At 42.2% G+C, this 17,422-nt stretch overlaps 1 protein-coding gene across 3 annotated transcripts in view; it reads right to left on the bottom strand.

Moving 5' to 3' along the window:
• NIBAN1 (niban apoptosis regulator 1) overlaps positions 1-17,422 on the bottom strand; it is a 213,424-nt gene that overhangs the window by 137,652 nt on the left and 58,350 nt on the right. Inside the window, exon 1 of one of the 3 annotated variants that reach the window (XM_041755291.1) lies at positions 15,583-16,055. The exons of 1 other annotated variant lie outside the window; for it this stretch is intronic. In XM_041755291.1, the coding sequence (XP_041611225.1) occupies positions 15,583-15,637 (55 nt within the window). In that variant the 5' untranslated portion in view covers positions 15,638-16,055. Of the gene's footprint in view, positions 1-15,067; positions 15,404-15,582; positions 16,056-17,422 lie in introns of those variants that run through there. One more of the 3 variants, XM_041755279.1, reaches the window with a different exon arrangement.

Genomic DNA, 17,422 nt, shown 5'->3' with positions numbered 1-17,422 from the left:
TTAATATACTTTGGTATCTGCATTTCAGTAAAATTGGTTTCTTTTGTAATCCTGTGTATTTTTTTCTCACTTAAAAAATGTTATTCTGAGAGGGGGATCCATAGATTTCACCATATTGCTAAAGGGATCTGTGGCACAATGAACTAGATGGAAAGAGTATGGGTCCCTGGATGACCCACCCCCCTTCTCTAGCCCACATAGAATCACATGTGGATTGTGTAATGACTAAAATATAAATTGTTATCCCATCAAGCCATTGAGATTCAGGGAGTATTAGCTTCAGCAGTTGAGCCTGTCCTGACTAATGTGTATAACTGAAATCTGGCTTCAGGCCCTGACAATTGGCTATGACTACAACCAGATTCCAGATACTGGTAAGAGGGCACTGGCAGTGATGTGCTGATAAAGTGAGTCTAAAAAAAAGACCCACTTGCCATGGCTAATTTCAAGCTACCAAAGGGATGCCCATATTCAGCTCTTGCCAGTCAGTGTGAGCTGGCTCCAGCACACCACTGGGACTGCTTTTCCATGACAGTTCCTTGAAATGTCTTGTTATTGTCCTTTCCAGATTTGAGGGGAGGTGTGTGCATGGAATTTTGAGAATTATTGTTTAAAGGCTCCTATTTAGGGCAGCCCGGGTGGCTCAGCGGTTTAGCGCCGCCTTGGGTCCAGGGCGTGATCCTGGAGACCAAGGATCCAGTCCCGCGTTGGGCTCCCTGCATGGAGCCTGCTTCTCCCTCTGCCTGTGTCTCTGCCTCTCTCTCTCTCTCTCTCTCTCTCTCTCTGTGTGTCTCATGAATAAATAAATAAAAGCCTTTAAAAAAATAAATAAAGGCTCCTATTTAAACTATTGTGTCTGACTCTTTCATAATGAATAAAGAATACCTTGGATGCAGTAATTTGTACATTCAACAAGCTGTTGAAAAGAATCTAATTAGTACCAATTACAATACTAGAGTGTCCCAACAAATTATAATGCCGTTGCTTCTGTAGAGGCATTTGTGTTTATACACTTTAAACATTAATTAGTTCTCAGAACAAATGGGTGAGATAGGTATTATTTGGCAGTGTTTGAAAGCCAATTATTTACTCTGGGAAGGCCTGATACCCTAACTGATAGTAAAAGCAAAGTGATTAGCATAATAGTAGGGTCCAGAAATCCAAGAATTGTATCACCTTCATTGCTGACCTCCTTTTACCTCACTGGGTATTCCTGCTGTCCCCATTTTACACATGAGAACCTGAAGGCAGCCAGCTGACAGATCCATAATCTACAGAGAATCCAGCTTCAGATTTGGCAAGTCCTCAGGAGAGTCTCATGTATGGTCTTTTTTTTTTTTTTAAGATTTTATTTATTTATTCATAAGAGACAGAGAGAGAAGCAGAGACATAGGCAGAGGGAGAAGCAGGCTCCTCGCAGGGAGCCCAATGGGGGACTTGATCCTGGGATCCATATCACACCCTGAGCCAGAGGCAGATGCCCAACCACTGAGCCATCCAGGTGCCCCTCCTGTCTGTTCTTAAAATGTAAAAGCTCCAGGGGCCTCTGGGTGGCTCGGTCAGTTAAGCATCTGCCTTCAGCTCAGGTCATGTTGTGGGGGTCCTGGGATCCAGCCCCATGGGGGGCTCCCTGCTCAGCAGAGAGTCTGTTTCTCTCTTTCCCTCTCCCCTGCTTGTACAATCTCTCTCTGTATCAAATAAATGGAAAAAATATTTTTTAAAAACGTGAAAGCTCCATTTATGAGTCTGTTGAGGGTTGTTTCCCAAAAAGAAAGAAAAGATTTATTTATTTATTCATGAGAAAACAGAGGCAGAGACAAAGGCAGAGGGAGAAGCAGACTCCCTGCAGGGAGCAGGACATGAGACTCGATCCCCAGGATCACGACCTGAGACGAAGGCAGATGCCCAACTGCTGAGCCACCCAGGTGTCCCTATTTGTTTCATATTATGTTTTGCTAACATTTAGATGAATTTAAATTCCTGGACTCTGCTAATTATAATCTTATCCCCTGGAAATATTCCCTCTGAAAAATGGTCAACTCGTTTAGAATTAAGGTATAGAATAAAGAGCTTAGTAAATGTTTGTTTCTATCAAGAAATAAACTATTGGCTTAGCTCATTTAAAGTGGACAAGCCGCTGTTCGAAGCCCATCATGTTGGTACCCCTTTCCATTAAAGAAAAAGCTTCATGAACAAGACCTGGAATTTCTGGAAGAACATTTGGCATCCCATTACCTTTTTATTCTGAGACAGTCACTTGCCTGGCACATAGTAGACACTCAATAAATATTAGTGCTTACTGTTATTTTTACTATTATCATTCCTCAGACCAGGAGTTGTCATCTTTATTTAAGAACTGACATCCCAGTTGATGGGCACAGGTCTTAGTCATGTTCTAAAATTCTTATTTATTTTAAGTTTAAACAACATATTTCAATTAATATTACTGATTAAATCCTTCTTTCTAATGAAATAATTTTAAATATTTATACTTCAGATATTATACATTTGCTATCATTGCTAATAAAATTTATCTTTATTCCAACTCCAAGCCTGAATCTGTTTGGCTCAGGCAATTCTTCAGGCATATCTAACTCATTCAAGCATGACTTACATAGGAAATAATTTTTTAAACAAACACTTTAAATCCAAATGGGGGTGGGGGGATCCCTCTGAAGTTTTCTGAGCTAATTATAGAAATTATTACTTGCTCTGTGTGAGCCCCAGAAGTAATGGCACATTCCGCTAAGAACAGTGTCCTTTTTGAAGAAACATCCACAATTTCCCTTAATTTCTGAGTTGATCCTGCTCATCTGTGCTGGACCCAGCCCAGCCCCATGTCAGCAGCTCCTCATACAGATCTGCTCTGCTCCTTTCCCAAGTCAATTGGGATTGTTGGTAGCAGATAGTACAGCTACATTTTCCAACAGATGTTCCAACAGACTTCAAAAACATAGTAGTCATATTGCTCCTTCCTAAAGACTGGGGACAAGAATCATTTTTTATATCTTCTATTTCCCTTCTCATCATGTTCATGTTTTCCTCTGCTTTAGCATATGGAACTATTTATAAAAACTCCTAACATCCTTATCTGCTAATTTCATCATGTCTGTAATTCCTAACTCTGTTTATATTGATAGTTTTTTTTTTTTCTCCCTTAGAGTTATGGATATTTTCCTGCTTTCATTTGCCTGGTAATTTTTTATTGGATGCAGGATATTGTGCAGTTACATTGCTGAATATGTATATTTTTCAACTATGATGAATTCTTTGTTAGAATTATAGACCAATCATTTTAGAAAACATGAGAACTCACACTGCATATAACAGTCACTGAGGGATGTCTGGGTGGCTTAATTAAGTGATTGCCTTCGGCTCAGCTCATGATCCTAGGGTCTTGGGATGGAGCCCCATGTGAGCTCCCTGCTCAGTGGGGAATATGCTTCTCCCTCTCCCTCTGCTCCTCACCCCACTCATGCTCTCTCTCTCAAATAGATAAATAAAATCTTTTAAAAAATAAAAGACAAAAAACAAAGTCACTGAGATGAATAAAGGAATCCTTAGTAATCACCTATTCCTTAGTCAACTTAAAAGTTTCCACACAGAGATGGTACCAATTTGAAGTAAACATAGAAAAACAATTCAATTGGAGTTCTCATTAGAAAACTCAACTGGGGGACGCCTGGGTGGTTCAACAGTTAAGTGTCTGCCTTTGGCTCAGGGAGTGATCCTTGAGTCCCACATTGGGCTCCTTGCATGGAGCCTGCTTCTCCCTCTGCCTATGTCTCTGCCTCTCTCTCTCTCTTTCTCTGTGTCTCTCATGAATAAATAAATAAAATCTTCTAAAAAAAAAAAGAAAAGAAAACTCCAACTCAAAGAAATAGCCATTTCTGTTCTTGTTTTGTTTTTATTTTTAAAGATTTTATTTATTTATTTGAGAGAGAGTATGTGAGTGAGAGAGAGAGAAGGAGCAGGGGGAGGGGAGGAGAAGACGAAGCAGACTCCCCACTAAGCAGGAAGCCTGACTCAGGGCTTGATCCCAGAGTCCTGGGATCATGACCTTAGCCAAAGGCAGCTACTTAACCAACTGAGCCACCCAAGCACCTCTTAAGTTTTTATTTCCAGTTAGTTAACATACAGTGTTATATTACTTTCAGTTGTACAACATAGTGATTCAACACTCCCATACCTCACCCAATGCTCATCACAAGTGCACTCTTTAATCCCCACCACCTGTTTCACCCATCCCCCACCACCTTCCCCTCTGGAAACTATCAGTTTGGCCTCTATAGAGAGTCTGTTTCTTGATTTCTGTCTCTCTCTTTTTCCCTCTTTGCTCACTTGTCTTATGAGTGTGTATTTTTTTTTTAGACTTTTATAAAGAATGTTGAACTTTGTTCAGGCATGCAATTAAATTACTTAAGATCAGTTTGATTCTTCTGAGGTTTGCTTTTACATTTATTATTAGAGCAGGTCCAAAACAGTCTTACAGGGCTAATTTCTGCTCACTATTACTGAAGACTCTATACAATGCCCTATGTATTATAACTTCTTCCTATTTTGGATGATGGAAACATGAACTATTCCCAGCTCTGGATGAGCTCCAGGAATCGTTTGGCTCTCTAAATCCAAAGAAGCACAATCTTCTGTTCTAGAAAATGGTCTTGTATTATTTCCTTGGTAAATTTCTCCATTTTCTTTGTTCTCTATTTTGTGGGACTTCTGTGAGTCACATATTAAAGTTTTTGGATTGACCCTTTAACTTTTTTTTAATTGTCTCTTCTATCTTCCCTCATTTGGTCTTTCTTTTCTATTTTCTGCAAGATTCCCTCAACTTTATTTTCCAAAGCAACAATTGGATTTTTTAAAAATTCTGATCTTCATATTTTTAATTTCCAAGAGGTATTTTTTATCTACCACTGTCATTTCTTTATTGAACCCTAAACTTGTTTTACAAACCCAATGCTTCTCTTATTTTTAAGGCTGTTCATTGCAGTTTTTAAATTTTTTTTTCTTTCATTCATTTATTAAGCAAATACTTATTGATAGTCAACCATGTACCAGATGCTGATCTATTTGCTGAGAATACAGCAGTGAATCAAAACAACGGCTCTGCTTTAATGGTGTTAACATTGTGGTAATGGTGGGCAAGTAATACAAAATTAATGAATGAACATATCATACGTCTGTTGGTAATAAATGTTTTGAGGAATTCCCTCCCATCAAACTCTTCTCCCTCTTGCTCACTATACTCCAGCTATACTACCTGTTCTTCAGTACCTTCAAGTGCCATCTTCTCCTTCTCCTTTTTTTTTTTTCTTCTCTTTCTATATGCTGATCTCTCCACTCAAAATATTCTTCTCCTGGTTCTTCATATGGATAGCAACTTATTATCTTCCTGAGCACCACATCTTAAGTATATCTCATTTCCTTGCCTTATCACTGCCATCAGTACCCTCTTTTTTTTTTTTTTAAAGATTTTGTTTATTTATTCATGAGAGGCATGGAGAAAGGGGCAGAGATACAGGAGAGGGAGAAGCAGGCTCCATGCAGGGAGCCCAATGTGGGACTCAATCCCGGGACTCCAGGATGACACTCTGGGCCAAAGGCAGGCGCTAAACCGCTGAGCCACCCCAGGGATTCCCCCCTGTCATCAGTACCCTCTTAATTCCCTTCATGATAGGTATCAAAACTTGTAATGTTGTTTATCCTTTTAATTCCTTTCATGAATTGTAATGTTGGTTATTTATCTAATAGTCATTCAGGCTTCTTCCTTGACAACTGAACTTGATTTTGTTCAGGTATCCAAGATCCTTTCTACAGCCATGTGCTTCAAAGAAATTTGGCCTTGGCTCTAGTCCAGGGATGAATCTGGATTAGTTTAACCAAATCATGGTAATTCCATATACTTGCCAGTGATGGCTTAGGAAGGAATGTGTGACCCAATTTCTGATCAGTGGAATATAAGGCAGAGTCTCCTGGTAAGGCATCTGGGAAAAGTTTGTTCTTATAAAGAGATTCAAGGCATAGATAGTCCTCTTTTTAGCCCATGGGGTACTGAATTACCTAATGGGATATTTTTTTGCTGCTCTAGTCATCTTTTAACCATAAGAAGAGCTAGTTCATGGAGAGTAGAAAGATAAACCTTTAGTGATACCACTGCACTAAATTAGTCTATCTATAATCTTCTTTATGTTCCCATGAGCTCTTCTTAAGGCATCTACTAGATAATGAGCCTCAACCACCAGAGAAATATCAATATAAGTAAGGATAGATATATTAAGCAATACTTACTTGTAGAACAAGAGTAAATAATAAAAGAATATAATCGTCACATACTTCAACATTGTAAAATCATGAAATAAAATTAGAGAATTCAGATAGCCACTACAAAAATTGTGTTACTGTGTGACAGAGTGATAGTAAAACTTGATCAGATTCAGGATTAATACTTTTGTCAAGACTATAGGTTGTGCCGTGATCTTCATTTGGAGGCACGTAAGATCTCATTCTCTTTTTATGATGTTGGTAGCCATTGATGCTCATTGCTGGGACCCATGAATTCACCAGGGGTTGAAAAATGGTGATATTCTAATTATGTCATTTTGTTTTCATCTATTAGCTTTAACAATTTCATAGAATGGTATTTTTTAAATCTCTAGTTTTGTTACCTCGTATTATAGTTCACATAGCAAAGGCAGGATAAAATGTAGAAAATACATATTCTTTCCTAGTTCTATCCATTAAATATGTCCAGAAACAATATCTATAAGAAGCCTTGATTTCTTTAGTGGGAAATGATAGTTAAAAAGGTTTAAAAATAAAAAAAAAAATATAAAAAAAAGGTTTAAAAATGCTTTATGGGTGATAAAACCACAAGGTAACATAAGGAAGTCATGACTCCAAAGTCTAGGATGAGTGGTATGGTTGCTTGTTGTGGTAACCCCTATGGAAGCACAACTCATGATACTCATCACTTTGTGCAGTTCCCTCCTCTTGAATCTGGGCTGGACTTAAGACTTGCTTTAACCAATAAAATATAGCAGGGTAATCCCATGGCATTCCAGGCCTAAGCCTTACGAGCCTTCTAGAAGCTTGGCACCTTAGAAACCCTGACTTACATTTAAAAAGCCCAGGGGTTGGGATCCCTGGGTGGTGCAGCGGTTTGGCGCCTGCCTTTGGCCCAGGGCGCGATCCTGGAGACCCTGGATCGAATCCCATGTCGGGCTCCCGGTGCATGGAGCCTGCTTCTCCCTCTGCCTGTGTCTCTGCCTCTCTCTCTATCTCTTTGTGACTATCATAAATAAATAAAAATAAAAAAAAATAAAAAAAAAATAAAGGTTAAAAAAAAAAAAAAAGCCCAGGGGCACCTGGGTAGCTCAGTGGTTGAATGTCTGCCTTTGGCTCAGGTCCTGATCCAGGGTTGGGATTGAGTTCTGCATTAGGATCCCTGTGCCTATGTCTCTGCCTCTCTTTCTGTGTTTCTCATGAATAAATAAATAAAATCTTTAAAAAAAATTGAAATAAAATTAAAAGCCAATACCCATTAGGAGAGACCACGTAGAAAGGCCACCTGGAGAGATAGAAATCCTTCCCATTTTGAGTCTGGCTACTAGCCAATCCACCAGCTGAATGTAGGCACAGGAATGACCACCTGTGAAATACAAGATGTAGAACCAGCTGAACCCAGGACAGATAGCAGATTTGTGAGTAAATAAACCATTGTTTTAAGAGCCAGTATCTTCTGGGGGTAATTTGTTAGGCAGGATAGATATCTAAAAATAGTGGCTATTGTAGGAGAAACAAAGTAGTTTAGGATTGGGATGGAGTACATGGAGGTTTCTGAAATGGTTGGTGAAGTTCTTTCCACTTCTTGACCTGGGTGATGGCCATGAGGATATTTGTGTTATAGTGATTCTCTAAGCTATACATTTGTTTTGTGTGTTTTTCTGAACCTGTGTTTTATGTTAAATAAAAAAAAGTTTTTTTAAAAAAGATTTTATTTATTTATTTATGAGCGACAGAGAGAGGGGGGGGGGCAGAGACACAAGCAGGCTCCATGCAGGGAGCCCAACATGGGTCTCGATCTTGGGTCTTCAGGATCACACCCTCTGGGCTGCAGGCGACGCCAAACCCCTGAGCCACCAGGGCTGCCCAAATAAAAATAGTTTTAAAAGAAGAAACAGTGGGGCAGCCCAGGTGGCTCAGCGGTTTAGCGCTGCCTTCAGCCCAGGGCCTGACCCTGGAGACTCGGGATCTAGTTCCATGTCATGCTCACAGCATGGAGCCTGCTTCTCCCTCTGCTTCTCCCTCTGCCTGTGTCTCTGTCTCTATCTTTCTCTCTCTGTCTCTCATGAATAAATAAATAAAATCTTAAAAGAAAAAGAAGAAGAAGAAGAAAGAGGGATGCCTGGGTGGCTCAGCAGTTGGGCATCTGCCTTTGGCTCAAGGCGTGATCCCAGAGTCCCAGGATCGATCGAGTCCCCCATTGGGCTTCCTGCATGGAGCCTGCTTCTCCCTCTGCCTATGCCTCTGCCTCTCTCTCTCTCTGTGTCTCTCATGAATAAACAAATAAAATCTTAGAAAATATAATAAAAGAAGAAAGAAAATCCACATAGCTTGGTATGGAGACATTTACTTTTCCTCCAGACTACGGACTTTTCAAAAATCGTTTAGGAGCTCCTAGTTAAAACTACTAATATATTCTAATTCTACAGACATCAATATCCACACATCAAGCACGGAAATATAAATTTCTTTGGGTCCCAGAGCTTGCAATTTGCAAAACTGAATTAATTGCTTTCATATCTCTAAATCTTTCCTCCTTAAAGTGAGAAAAAATATGTATTCCAAAGAAAAAAAGAAGAGAAGCAGCAGCAGCAGCACTTTTATAAGCTGGCCTGCATTTTCTTACTGGCAGCAACTTACTAGTCTCTTTTTTTAAATGAATTTTCCAGTGTCAAAGGAGAAAATCTGTATTGCATTTGGGGTTTTGTGCATGTGTGTGTGTGTGTGTGTGTGTGCGCGCGCGTGCGTGCTTTAGTTTGGAACTGTTAGAATTTTAGCTCTCATGTCCTGTTTTTCTAAAATGCTTTAAAAAGACTGTAGCATCTGAATTGCATTCTTTTATTCTTTTGTCTTTACTTTGGACTTCATTTACCATTTCCCAGTGCAAACTGCTGCATGTACCTTTTTTCTTAGAGTGATGTTACCTCACCTTACTGACCAAATAAATTAAAATTTCTGATTAGGAGATTAAAATTCACACTGAATATTTTGTAAAATTTTCACAGTACATTTATTTTAATTGGATTAGAAACTAATACAAATTGAGCTTCTGCTGTTGCATTTTCCACCTGGGAACCCAGTTCAGACCTTCCCAAAGATTACAATAGAGTAAAACTACAATCAGTTCAGTAGTCCAGCAAAAATAAATAGAATAATAAAAAGAATTACTATTGTCATTTTAGTAATTATTATTACAAAAGCACCACTGATGATGTGGCCCCCTCACAGCCAAAATCCACAGAAAAAAGAAGTGGTTCATTGAGACCAGATCTTGGTTCAATGTCTGACTCTATGAGAGGTTCAACAAGACATGAACTGGAACCCAGGAGGGAAGGTCACTGTTTCTTCCATAAGCATAGGGGAAAATGTTATTTGTCTCAGTCTAGTATGTCTTTATTTTTGATAATCCTAAGAAACTCTCAATTCACCCTAAATTCCCAAAGTCTTGGTTTCCATTTACAAAGACTATTGCCACTAGAAATTACCAATGGGCATAGGTTTCCTCATCAGAAACTCCTGCTACCTTCATCAGTGGTTTGGCCTGCTTCCTGGCATTATTTGTGATCAATATACGTTTGTGCATTATTTACACTGGGTCCTCTCCTTCTTTCTCTCATCCCTCTTATTCCTACCCAGGGGCTCCAGTTCCTCACTTCCCAGGAGAATGCATTCATTTCTATTAATTAAGAACTAAAACAGACACTAATGGCCTCATCTTTACCCACTTCCTATTTTCTTTTAATCAGTTTTTTAAAATATTTTATCTATTTATTCATGAGAGACACACACAGAGAGAGAGAGAGAGGCAGAGACACAGGCAGAGGGAGAAGCAGGCTCCATACGGGGAGCCTGATGCGGGACTTGATCCCAGGACCCCGGGATCATGCCCTGAGCCAAAGGCAGACACTCAACTACTGACCCACCCAGGTGTCCCCGATCAATTTTTCTTAAAGGGGACTCAGTATGGCAGCTCTTAGTGTGCTGGTTATGACACTCTGGGGCACAAGTACAGAAGGTAATTGTATTAGAATAGGATTTGTGTGTGGATAATAGTAACACAGATAACACTGGCTTAAATAAGAGAACTTTATTCTTCTCTTATTAAGTAAACTCAGTGCTGATATGGAGGTTCTACTACGTGAGGTCTTCAGGAACCTAAGCTCCTTCTGTCCACTTACTTCACTCTGCATGAACTCCATCCTTTTTTTTTTTTTTTAAGATTTTATTTATTTATTCATGAGAGACACAGAGACACAGGCAGAGGGAGAAGCAGGCTCCATGCAGGGAGCCCGACGTGGGACCGGATCCCAGTTCGCAGGGATCACACCCCAGGCTGCAGGTGGCGCTAAACCTCTGTGCCACCAGGGCTGCCCTGCATGAACTCCATCTTAAAAGCACATGTCAGGAATGCCTGGGTGGCTCAGTCAGTGAAGCATCCAACTCTTGATTTTAGCTCAGGTAATGAGATCTCAGGGTCTTGCGATCAAGCCTTACATCAGGCTCCATACTGGGCATGGAACCTGCCTAATATTCTCTCTCTGCCCCTCTGTCTGTCCTCCCCCAACTCACACATATACTCTCTCTAAAAAACAAAAACAAAACAAAAAAAACAAAGAAAAAGCTTTTTAAAAAGCAGGGAAGAATGATATTGAGGGGTAACGGGTAACTAGCACTCTCTACCACCCCAACTGAAAGAGGACTTCGTATATTACACAACATGAGTACCCCAGGTAGGATAGGCAGGTGATCAGCAAGGTGTGCCAGGGCTCCAGCTTCTCTTCTCTGACGTTGGCCAAGCAGTACTCCAAAGTTGGTTATGTCTTTGAGCTAGCTGCCTCCTTACTCAGTAGTTCCAGGCATCACATTCAGATGCCACAAAATCCAAAAGAAGAAGGGGAAGAAGAATATGTCTCTACCCTTTGTCTCTTTTCTTTAAAAAGGGAAGAAAACTTTCTTAGGAGCAGTTAGCAAACTTCTCTTCAAGCCTCACTGGCCAGACTAAATCACAACCCCATGCCTTGTATAATCGTCAGCAGGGAGAACACACCACCATGATAAGCATAGACCAATCAGCAGACACGCCTCAAAGGCCATACGTGGGGTGAGCTTCTCTGAATCATAGGACTTACACAGAGTATTTTCAATACTGAAATAAAATTGGGGTTCTGTTTGAAAGAGGAATGGGGAAAGGAAGTTGAGTTGACATCCAACTGTGCCTACCACACTTCATATCCTAACTTCCCATTATAATAAACTGTCATTTCTAGCCAGAGAAATTGTACTCTCAGATCACTTCGTCATAATTATCCTTATAAATCCTTATAAATCAGATTAATTCTTATGCCCATCCCCTACCTACAAATTCTGACTAAAGAATAAACCAGCATGTGTAATAATACACATCTAGATTAAGTGGACTGCAAACATGTACAGTTTGCAGTCAATACCTATCTTTCATTCACCTTGTCCATGGAGATGTGTCACTCCAGATACTGTTATCAGCATAAATTTCATAGACAGCCACCTAAGTTAACCCTTACAGTATAAATATGAGAAAATCTCCCTGAGAGAAATACACGTTGGGTTTTTTTAAAAGACTATATTTATTTATTCATGAGAGACAAGAGAGAGGCAGAGACATAGAGGGAGAAGCAAGCAAGCAGGGACCCCGATGTGAGACTCGATCCCCAGACTGGGGATCACACTTTGAGCCAAAGGCAGATGCTCAACCGCTGAGCCACCCAGGCGTCCCAACACTTTTTTTTTTTTTTTAAGATTTTATTTATTTATTCACAAGAGACCTAGGCAGAGAGAGAAGCAGGTTTCATGCAGGGAGCTCGATGCGGAACTCGATCCCTGGACTCCAGGATCATGCCCTGGGCGTGAAGACAGGCACTCAACCACTGAGCCAATCAGGCGTCCCAATACATGTTGTTTTTAAGCTGAAACTCCTTTCCTACTTTATAATCATCAGATCACTGATGAGCATTTCATTGGAAGCCACCAGGCCCTCACAGGAAAAGTCTGACAAAAGTATGCAATAATAAATCTAGAAAAAGACCGTTTTCCTGCTACTTGCTGTTCCTGGGCCTAGAGGAGTCCACCAGCCCCCACCAGACCTGTGAATGCCACCATTCTCTGTTGTAGCTCTGATTTCCCAGTACTTCTCTGACATTCCACAGGACTTCTGTAGGGCAGTTTTCAGGTTCATTTTTCTTTTGATTCATTATGAACAACCCAATGGCAATTTTAAAGATTTATTTTTATTTATTTATGATAGAGAGTGAGAAAAAGAAAGAGAGAGAGAGGCAGAGACACAGGCAGAGGGAGAAGCAGGCTCCATGCACCGGGAGCCTGACGCGGGACTCGATCCCGGGACTCCAGGATCACACCCTGGGCCAACGGCAGGCGCAAAACCACTGAGCCACCCAGGGATCCCCCGCAATGTCAATTTTAAAAAGGAAAGACAATTCTTGCTCAAACAGGAAGACATGGTATGTTTTAAAGCTAGAGTTGACCTGTTTGCATAGCAAAGTTTAGAAAGTAAAAGAAAACATGGCATTAAAAAATAAAAAAAAAAGAAAAGAAAACATGGCATAAAGAGAAAAGTACCCTAAATTGGTCACCAATGACTGGATTATATGAGCTTTCCTTCTCATTAAAAAGAAGACCCTTTTAAGTCAGTGCTAAAAACATCACTGAAGGTTAACAGATGACACTGTTCATTTGATTAGAAGGAGGTCTTACTATTATTTATGAGTTGAAACATCTTGATCAAGTGAAGTCACTGAAATTTTCTAGAAGCAATACTAAAAATTTATTCTGTGGTAAGAAACATGAGTGTGGGAGTAATTTTCAAAGCATCTTTAGAAACGAAGTAACTCCTTAATACTTCTGATATCCTTTTACCCGGAAATACTTCTGATATCCTTTTACCTGGAAATTTACTAAATCCTAAAAAATAATGTATTTTTGAAACAGTCATGTGACGAACATCACTATTAATACAAGTTTTGATGCACACAAACTAAACAGCAGCTGTTAAATGATTTGTCTAAAAGTAAAAGCTGATTCAGCCTCATTAGCATGCCAGAAGTACAGCTGCTTTAACACATACAAGATTAAGCCAACAAAACTCACTCCAAATATACTGACTAGTTATTCTCCATATGTTAGCAAAGTTTATCAAGCTTGAAGGAAAGTTCTTGAATCAGCTCTAGGAGCTTTCAAATCTCTAACAGTTTACTGGCAGCCACTTTATGAGAAACAGGTCATAAAATTGTATCTAAACTTTACTGTCATATTTTCAATTGTTCTGTTTACAATTAGATCAGAACTTGAGAAGATGCATGGGCTAAATGATGGGCAAAGTGGAGAAGACAGGATGATTTTTTTTTTCAGGGATCTGGGGCTTCAAAACCATCAGGAAATCACAGCCCCGTGACCTTCATGTGCTCATGCAGTAACAATTCAGAACGCCATGCATTTTTCCAATGCTCTTTTCTCTTTTGGCAAGACTAGTATTCTCAAATGAGGCAACGTCTCAGTTTCTCTGGAGGTATTCTAACTTTAACTCTTCTCTTCCCTCTGCCTCTACATACCTTGAAAGTGCTCTCCCAAAGAATAAGAAGATAAAAATTGAACAAGACTTGTGGATGTAATGACTGTTATCCAATCTGCAATAGTTTTATTCATTCAGAGCATATCCGCTACAAGTCTTTCCTGTGCACTAGCCATCTCATACTTTCGTATGTATAATCATTTAATTTCGCAATAAAATGAAAGCTAACATGTTTTCTTTTCACATGAATACAGTGCTTGCAGCAGCAGCAACAACTGTCATGATCATGAAGTCTTCAAAAACATGAATCCCTTACATTGCAGGACTTTCAATTATTACTGTAGATGGCCACGATTCAACGTCAGGTGTTTTTAAGCTTCGTGGTGAAATAAAGTCTTCTAAAATAAATGGCATAACCATACTTTGCAAATAACTAAATGCAAACCCCTTCTGACTATGTCCTACTACAGTTTTTTCCGTTCCTTACAACGAGCACATAGCCAAATTTGTAAGACTCAAGGCGGCCTTAGTTTAGCTGTGTTGCTAATATAAATAAGTCATCCATCTTTCTCCCATTTTAAATAAACGACAGCAAAAGAATACCTGTCCAAGTTTTATCCCCTGACAATGGGTTGTTGATGATCCTCTACCTCCAGAAGCACCAGAGCAAGAGGAAGAATCTGGAAAGTCAATTACGTTGCTCTCAAGTGCCCTGATTTGATATCCTTTTAAAATGGTTTTAAACTGAAAACAAATATGCAATAAGGACACTAAATAAATGCTTTCCTTGTAGGAAAGGTTCAGGGGCCAGAAAGAGAAGAACTTAAACAGGATGAACTTAACCATTTCTTTACAGAATTGGGGTAAAACTTAGAGCTCAATCCGTAGTTTAGAAGGTATTTCTAAAGATAGAAAATTACCAAATTCGTAAGATAACCCAATGTTAGGTAGTGGTTGCGGACAAGGTTGCCAGGGAGGAAGGGACCAGGGCCAAGTACACCCAGGAGATAGAGTCATGATTTTCTGCAGTTTCAATTCAGTTTGTTGGGGTTTTTTTTTTTTTTTTTCTCTTCCTGCCTGTAGTGAGTCACCGTATCTCTGGAAGTCTCCCCAAATGGGTTTGTCTCCATCTATAACTTTAGCAACTGTTAACGGAATACGCCAATGTTCCTCTTTTGCCTGGGCCCATCTCCGGGGAGGGAAAAGGAACCGTACAACCTGGGAGCGTCGCGACACGGTCCTTTCTGCTTCGGATGAAATCACCCCACAGCATCTGAGCGTTCCCGTGAAGCTCTGGCCGACGCGTCGTTTTGCAAAACCAGGCCGACCTTACCGGCAGGGCAATTCTGCTGTAGAGGCCGGGAATCCCCCGGGAAGTCTCCAGCAACGAGGGATATCCCCGCGGCCCCCCTCGAGGCAAGTCCAGAGAGCTCGGAACGGAGGGGAGCGCGCGAGGCGACCCCGGCCCGCACCTGCCGCGACCCCGACGGGCGCAGCGCAGCGCAGCCGAGCGGCCCGCGCCCCCTCCCCGCCGCCTGCACCTGCCTCCCGCGGGCGCGCGGCCGCACCTCCCGGAGCATCCCCGGCCCGGGCCCCGGCGGCGGCGGAGGAAGGGGGCCCCGCGGTCCCCGCGCCCGCAGGTGGCCGCCGCAGGTGGAAGCGCCCGCGCGACGCGCCCCCGGGGCCGGGTGGGCGCGGCGGTGCGGGCCCGGGCGGGAAGCCCCCGCGCGTACCTCGGATGTAGGTGCACCTGCCCTCGTCCAGCAGGCTGGAGGCCGAGCCGCCCATGGCGGCGGTGCGCGCGGTGCCCCCCGGCGGCGCCGACAGCTCCCGAGGTCGCGGCCACGGCGCACCCCGCTCTGCAGTTAGAGGAGAAACTTCCTCCGCGAGGCGCCGCCTTCTGGGGCGCCTCCTCCAGGCCCGCGCCCGCTGAGGATCTGTGGGCCGGCCCGGGGGCTGTGTTCCCGCCCTCGCTCCCCGGGGGAGCTCGGGGCGGGGGGGGGTCCAGCCTGGAAAGACCCGCTCCTGCCGCCTCCTTGCCGGCCTGTGCGGCTCCTCCCCGCCGGCCACGGCAGCCGAGGAACACCTTGGGCTAGGCGGACAACTCCCCTGGGACGGCCAACCTTTGGGAGCTGGAACCTTCCCACTGACGAGCCACGAGGTGGAATTCACGGCCCCGTTGCTTGGCACGCCCTCGGGTATAAGAAACAGCCGTTCTCAAGAACCGCCTAAGTTGTTAGAAATGCAAAAAAAAAAAAAAAAAAAAAATTGCAGCCCCCGCACCCCCTCTGTGGCCCTGTGCGCACACACCCTGCACCCCAATTAGAAACTCCAGGAGTGGGGCCCAGCAATCTGAGTTTTCACAGGCACGACAGGTAACGCTGATGCCTGCTGAAGTTTGAGAACCGACAGTAAACTGTACCTTCCTGCAGCTAGTAAGATGGGCCAAGGTGGGGGAATGAAGGGGGGGGAGAAAAACAGGAAAAACCTAAGCCTGGGTCCTGCAGTATGTTCTCAGCCCTGAAACTTCTGAAGACCCCATCAAACTCTGTTCTTGCACCTTTAGATCCAGTCCTCCCCCTTGACAAACTGAAAATAGTTCATCAGAAAGGGCATCTATGGGACGCCTGAGCGCCTGCCTTTGGCTCAGGGTGAGATCCTGGAGTCCCCGGATCGACTCCCACATTGGGCTCCCTGCATGGAGCCTGCTTCTCCCTCTGCCTGTGTCTCTGCCCCTCTCTCTCTCTCTGTGTGTCTCTCATGAATAAATAAATAAAATCTTAAAAAAAAAAAAAAGAAGAAAGAAAGAAGAAAGAAAGAAAGAAAGAAAGAAAGAAAGAAAGAAAGAAAGAAAGGGCATCTATTCTTTTTCCCACAACTACTATTTAGCTTGGCAACCTCTCCCAAATAACACTCAACTGGGGCAGGAGGGTCACCATGCATTTCTTCCTATTCTTAGTAATCAGATTTTTAGTGATTCCTATTGACTTAACCTCCAAGGTCACATGGTCTGTACACACAAGAACCAGGCCTGAAGAGGACTTGGAAGGCTTTGCCATCAAAAGTTAATTAACTGGCATTCTAACACCAAGATTTCTCACGCCTCACACCCAATCTCTCTCACCCTACACTTTAATCTGTCAATAAGTCCTCTCCATTCTGCTTTCAAAATATATCCAATACCTACCCATTTTTCACCCCTTCCTCTGCTATCACCCTCAACATTTCTCACCTGAAGGATTACAACAGCCTCCTAACTGGTCCTCTTCCTTCAGAGAAAAAGCCCCAGTCCCTCACTGACACTGGGTCACCACTCTCCCCCCTCCTTCCAGCCCCACTGGCCTTTTTTGCTTTTCTAGGACATACCTTTGCATATGCTCCCAGTTCACCTAGATGCTCTTCCCTCAGATAACCACGTGATGCACTCTCCAAGTCTCTCATTTCATTCAAACCTCTTAAATACTAACACCTTAAAAGAGGCTTTTTTGGATCCTCTGTTTAAATACCAGCCCTCATCTCTGTCCCACTCCTTACCCTTCATTCTTTCTTTTTAATGATTTTATTTATTTATTC

This window comes from Vulpes lagopus, chromosome 1 (assembly GCF_018345385.1).
Source record: "Vulpes lagopus strain Blue_001 chromosome 1, ASM1834538v1, whole genome shotgun sequence".
Taxonomy (NCBI): domain Eukaryota; kingdom Metazoa; phylum Chordata; class Mammalia; order Carnivora; family Canidae; genus Vulpes; species Vulpes lagopus.
Note: the sequence above shows the minus strand (reverse complement) of the source record. Positions and strands in the feature narration are given on the sequence as shown.